The following is a 6,000-nucleotide window of genomic DNA, read 5'->3' on the forward strand; positions in this document are numbered from 1 at the left end:
CTATGGGAAACATAGTCTGTGTCTGTGGATAAACGACTACAATGCTTCCCAGTGGAGAATCTTGAAACACATCTTTGAAAGGTTTTCCTCTTTTTGTGTTTTACTTTTTCCAGGGCTGAGAATTAGTGCATAACACTGGGTATTCAAGTGGTGATAAATCCATTTATTTTGTTATTTTGTATGAATGTATAATTATGGTAACATGGTCAAAAGTGCAAAATGATACATACATACTTTTTTCCCACCACCCTTCAGTAAAAAAGGGCAGCATGATGAGAATAAAATACAAATGTTTTCTTAGGATCGACCTCTGAATGGATTATTTTGGCATCTTGAAGAATTTATTCATCAATCTATTTGGCACATAACTGATATCATTACTGAAAGCAATTGACAGTTTCATTCAAACACCTTTACAAATACTTCCAAACAAGAGACAACTTGATAGCAGCTGCCATATTGACATTTTCAGAAAACTGATTTTGTGGTTTCAACATTTAGAAATATATTGCACTTTATTAGTCAGCTTCAAATGCACTAAGATACATAAACATCATGATAAATGCAGTGAATGTCTGGTTACAAAATATATGTAAAAATTGGCACAATCATGAAATGGCACTAATATGAACACGAAAACAGGAACTATCCCTTTGTTCAAATGACCTCATTTTTTGTTTCCCCTCTCGATGAAAACGTTATTTCACATTTCAACGGGTGACATCACCTGACCACAGTGCCTTCCTCTCAATGCTGCTTCTTCCCAGTCAGGCCTCTCACGTCCCAAACCTCTCAGGAGGTGTCTGTCTCTATTTACCATCCTGCGGTTCTCCAAGTCCCAGCTCCACTCCGTGGTCAGCTTCTGTCCTTCCCGTAGTGTGTGTGGTCATATCATATGAGGGCATTGCCATCTTCGTCTTTGCTGTTCAAGCTGACCACCAGCGGATGGTGCCTCACAGTCTTGTTGCTCCACTTGTGTGCGTCCTGAAGCCCTGGCTCGAGGAAGTAGAGACAGGCGCCGAAGCCGGCCAGCACCAGGACCGACACCAGCAGGTAGACGGGGACGAACCAGTCCAGGAACATCCAGGACATGGTACTGTTACGGAGCGGTACAGGAGGAGGACGGGGGACATTAGATTGTGAGCTGATGATCAAATACCAAACACATTATACCTATTGTACATATGGTGCAGCTTAACCTGGAAACGTACTCCTTATTCACAATCTCGTCAACTATTATGTGCAAGCAACTGCCCTGTCAAAATTGACTATAAAATGGTCCTCTGTGTTAAGGTATATTAGCTGTGGCAGGCTATTGCCATTCAAATACTCTAACATGCTTCGCCATCCTTGTACTGTGTCAGTAGATTATGTCCACTGTAACTGATTGCACACATTAGCTGTTAGAGTAACTGCACATGATCATGACAAAAAATATCATCGCACAGTAGCTAGCAGGTTTCGGCACATACCTGTGGTCTCTGCTGTGCCCGCCTTCCTCTGAATATGATGTTTGTGTAAAATGGAGGAGCAATGGAGTCACTAATCAGATGATGTATTGGTCTAATGCAGCACAACCGTCAGCTGGATGGTATAATATAATCCAAGGTGATCTCTCTGTACAGATGATAGAGAGGTTCATCATACTGCTCTGGGTTCTGACGTCACATTCAAAGGGAGGGGAGGAGGGGGGCATTGCTATGACAACAGCCCTAGTGATGGGTGGAGGCGGATGTTATGCAACGGTTATTGTGGTGTTTTTTTGGGCCAGGACCCTTCAGATGTCTCCAGTCGCCTCCATCTTCTGCATGAAATCGATTCCAGTTCATTTAATGCACAAACCATCACAGAGTAAGAGGGTAATGTTCTCCTTCATATCCGTCACTCAGGAAGAAGCAATATGATTTCCTTATAAGGAGACTGCTCATCTACAAAGCACAACATGTCATGTTTTTTTTCTCTTGACGTCCGAGACAATTACTTTTATCTGAGACAATGACTAAAATAAGACTGAAGAGCAGGAAGGATGACCTATTTATTGTCAAACTGTACCAGGAAGAAGCCTTTGTCCAATTAGTTGAATGATTGTTACTCAGCTCTAGGTCCATATGAAGGAAAGATAAGCTTAATAGATCAACTTCTAATCCACTTCTCATTGGGCCACATCCAGGAAGTGGAAATGTAGGTCTGCATCTGATTGGTGTGAAGCCAAATCCTATACAATTATTTTTTTAAATAAAAATGTGTGATTTATTAAAATATGAATGCATTTCAATAGTTTCTGACTGGTAGCAAGGCACTGTAAGGCATCACCGGGGCATCAGTTGGGAGAAAACAGCCCAGTTCTAAAAAGACATGACATACAGCAACTGGTAAACATCAAGTACTCTAGCTCGATAGACTGACGTTAAAAAAGTATTGGTGTGTTTTAGATACAGTACAATATAATAAATATTAGGGTTTCAAAGTCTTTAAAGTCTGTTTAGTAGTAGCAATTTATTCTGTGTCTACAGGTTTGTAAACTGATCCAGTCTCATATTATGCATAGATTCAGCAGAATGACGTTGACACGGGCAGCACCGCAGATATTGAGATGAGTGAGATACAAGACTTCGCTCTCACACAGTCCAGCTCACGGGTTCACCAGGAATTGTTGCGGAAATGTACCCACTATGCTATTTACTTTCTGCATCTATGCCATGTCGCTGAGTCTACCTTTAATACTGCTCATGTTATGAATGGATGGATGGCACCCGGAAGGCTACAGGCACACTGCATGTATCTGAGAGTTGTAAACCCTAACTAACACAGTGGGGGAGGGGCGGGGGATTATAACTTGGCTGCCTGTGTATCCTCTGCAGTGCTGTGTGAAGGAGCTTCTTTCTGGAGGAAGTCAGTGATGAGTTGAGCCACAGTCTCAGGGGTGTTCAGGTGGACATGATGATCACCAGGTACGTTAACCACCATGCCCTGAGAGAGAGAGATAGACAGAGGGGGGAGAGAGAGATTGAAAACAAATACATATAAACTATTCTTTCCCCAAAACCCTGCATTTGACCAATCTGACTGCCAGTATGTAGGTCAGTTTTGCAGCGAAAACTTTTCTTACGGCCTCTCTGTGATGCTGAGCTTTTACCACTGTTATCTATACAGTACTGTAGCTGCAAGGAGCAGCGCACAATATGACTGTAGTAACAACATACAAATATTACGCTAAAATGTTTCAGTCGCAACCATAAAAGTGACATTAGAATGTGAGTAGGACATTGTTTCTTTGTAAATAGGTGTATACATAAGTATACTCACGCTTTGGTCTTTATACCCTAGAAGTAGCGTTGAGGTAAATGTCTTCTGTTGTGGTTCAGAAAACATCTTCTCAAACCCCTCCTCCGCCCTATCAGGAGAATTAGAGTTCTTCAAGTAAAACATATTAGCAGTAAAAAAAAAAAAAAAATTGTGATTGACGGTGTGGTAAAGTGTAGTTTACAATAGAAACTGTGTAATAATCCTGTAATAATTGTGAAATAGTGTAATGATGGGAGAGTGTCCTACAGCACTACTAGAACTCTGGCCTGTATCCTGGACTGCAAGTCCAGACTCTGCTCCAGACTGACACGCACAACGTTTTTCTGAAACAGAACACATTAGCATTCCTAGAAACAGATCAAATATACAAATCAACTTAAGTAAATATTTTTTATGAGGACTATTAAACACAAAAAGATGAGTCTTACCAGATTGATTCTAAAGTCTCGGGTGAACACCACACCTATGAGATAAAAATAGAAAGTGTTAGTATTACTATTATATTACAACGATATGAGTACGAAAGATGACAAGAAGGAGAAACAAAGTGAAAAGAGAAAAAAGACCATGTGAGATAGGGAGAGGATGATCATTTTACCTCCTTCAACCTGAGCGAGTCCTCGTTCTAGAAGAATGTGGGCTGACTGCTCAGAGAGAGTGGGGTTTGCTGCCAAAAGCCTGGAAGTGATTAACACATCATAGGAGTGACGCAATGACTATGATTATCAGAGCAGAGAGATTATGGCCAGACAGCCCAACATAACAGAAGTGTCATTGTAAAACAAGGAAGTGTGGTCTTACCTCATCAATGCGTTCTCATAGGTGTAAACCTTCTCTTTCTTCTCATCTTTCTTCTTCTCAAACTCAAGCATTCCTTCAAATCCCTGTCTTATCACCGTATGCAATTCCTTCTAGGGTAAGAGACATTATAAAATGTGGATGTCCTAAACAGTTCCAAGGAGCAAATGATAAAAGAGTTGAGTATTTCAGTACTGCGTCTGTGGGTAAGAATCCATAGGAGTCCAGGAGAACCACTGACTCCACCATCTCTGGATACAACGCACTGAACTGGACAAAGACAACAGGACATGGTTACACACACACACCATACACAGGTACTGTCTCTGGATATTGCGAAGAGACACACAGATATGAAACAGCATTAACATGCTTATTTTTGTAAGATGCTTACCATTCCAGCTACATTGCCACCTGTACAATGGAGAGCACATGATCAGATGTCTGTACAGAAAGGAAAACAACCATGTCTGATCAGAACACAATGAGTGGAAGAGAGATGAAGATGAACAGTCACTCACCCATACTGTGTCCGATAATAGAGAATCTCTTCCACTGGAGAGCTGCAAACCATTTCAATGGATTAGATAGAGAGAGATAATCTGCTAAATGTAGCTTCATACTTTAAAATTACACCTACCTAGGAGAGAAAGAATGAGGAAACCTCATATAGCTGTGTCTAACTTCACTTTACTTTCAATCATTGCTTTTCAGCTCTTACTGGAGCAAAGGTCACATTGGTCTGAATAAACTCAAACCAGCAGGTAGCCTAGCGGCTTGAGCAGTGGGCCAGTAACCGAAAGGTCGGCACTTAACCCTAATTGCTCCAGGGTCGCCTCCAGGCAGCCATGACCCCATTCTCAGAGGGTGTCTCAGAGAGTGGGATATGCAAAAAACACATTGTCAATTCATACATGTGTATTAAAACACACTTGTGCCTGTGTGAAATAGGACAAATATATGCATCCACTAAATTCATTTGAATAATTATTAATACCTCCAATGACTCGCCGTATGTCAGCCACATAAGCAGGAAAGCTGTAGAAGACTCCAGGAGGTCTATGGGAGGAGAGGCCATGGCCAGCCATATCCACAGCTACACACTTCCACTCTGTATGTATATATGAATGAGAGAGAGAGAGAGAGAGAGAGAGAGAGAGAGAGAGAGAGAGAGAGAGAGAGAGAGAGAGAGAGAGAGAGAGAGAGAGAGAGACTGTAAGAGCCTGACTACCTCTGTACTGAACAACTATGCAACTGAATGTCCTTCCAATTCCAATGACAAGTTCTCATGAATCTATTGTATAATTCTCTGTGCTGATCTAGCGGGCAGGCAGCCTACACACCTTTTGGCAGCAGTGGAATGAGAGTGTTGAAAGTGCCACAGTTGTCTGCCCAGCCGTGCAGGCAGAGTATTGGTCGACCATGGTCAGGACCCCAGACCTTGCCCCTTATCTCTCCCCACGGCACTGGCATATTGAACTCTGTCACTGAAGGGCAATTACTGTTAAGACGCATTACTAAGCATTTAACATGCCACAACAATCAGTAATAGTGCTTGAGGAAGTGTTATAAGAAGCTCAACAAACAAACAACACACTAATGACTTCACTGAGTTCATGTCAAGACAGCTCCCATAAGTTCTGACGATCAAGAAAGGATTCATTCTTACCTGCTTGTTTCATGGTAGCTGATGTCATCAAGTGTCTGACTCCTTTCAAAGTTTGCATTATTCTGAAAGACCAACTTCAACGTCAGGTCGTTAACTAAACATAAGTACTATACGTCCACAGCATGGATATATTAAATATATATATATAATAAAACGTTAGCTATGAAATAACAACTATTCACGCTTATGTAACCTACGAAACGCTTCTCCATTACTTCCGGGTGAAG

At 41.5% G+C, this 6,000-nt stretch overlaps 1 protein-coding gene across 3 annotated transcripts; it reads right to left on the reverse strand.

The window, feature by feature from the left end:
• Positions 1-142: 142 nt before the first annotated feature.
• Positions 143-6,000, reverse strand: LOC112263488 (serine hydrolase-like protein). Of its 3 annotated transcripts, none has more exons than XM_024439813.2 (13): positions 5,774-6,000; positions 5,448-5,605; positions 5,102-5,215; positions 4,626-4,667; positions 4,499-4,518; positions 4,300-4,374; positions 4,108-4,217; positions 3,905-3,984; positions 3,735-3,769; positions 3,553-3,629; positions 3,307-3,394; positions 1,473-2,970; positions 143-1,096 (listed from the first exon to the last, which is right to left on the reverse strand). In XM_024439813.2, exons 2-12 carry the CDS (start codon positions 5,575-5,577, stop codon positions 2,830-2,832), a joined length of 912 nt encoding a protein of 303 aa, XP_024295581.1. In that variant the 5' UTR covers positions 5,578-5,605; positions 5,774-6,000; the 3' UTR covers positions 143-1,096; positions 1,473-2,829. The 3 variants fall into 3 exon arrangements, with proteins under 3 accessions (XP_024295581.1, XP_024295572.1, XP_024295562.1); XM_024439804.2 differs by having other exon boundaries at positions 4,108-4,214; positions 5,448-5,591; positions 5,774-5,999; XM_024439794.2 differs by having other exon boundaries at positions 5,448-5,591; positions 5,774-5,999.

The sequence above is a fragment of the Oncorhynchus tshawytscha genome, linkage group LG02 (genome assembly GCF_018296145.1).
Source record: "Oncorhynchus tshawytscha isolate Ot180627B linkage group LG02, Otsh_v2.0, whole genome shotgun sequence".
Taxonomy (NCBI): domain Eukaryota; kingdom Metazoa; phylum Chordata; class Actinopteri; order Salmoniformes; family Salmonidae; genus Oncorhynchus; species Oncorhynchus tshawytscha.

Excerpts from the sequence above, each read along its gene's own strand:
- LOC112263488 (XM_024439794.2), bottom strand. The coding sequence starts at position 5,831 with ATGCAAACTTTGAAAGGAGTCAGACACTTGATGACATCAGCTACCATG. Across the intron at positions 5,592-5,773 it reads AGCTACCATGAAACAAGCAG|TGACAGAGTTCAATATGCCA; the intron begins GTAAGAATGAAT and ends ATTGCCCTTCAG. Across the intron at positions 5,216-5,447 it reads CATTCCACTGCTGCCAAAAG|AGTGGAAGTGTGTAGCTGTG; the intron begins GTGTGTAGGCTG and ends ATATACATACAG.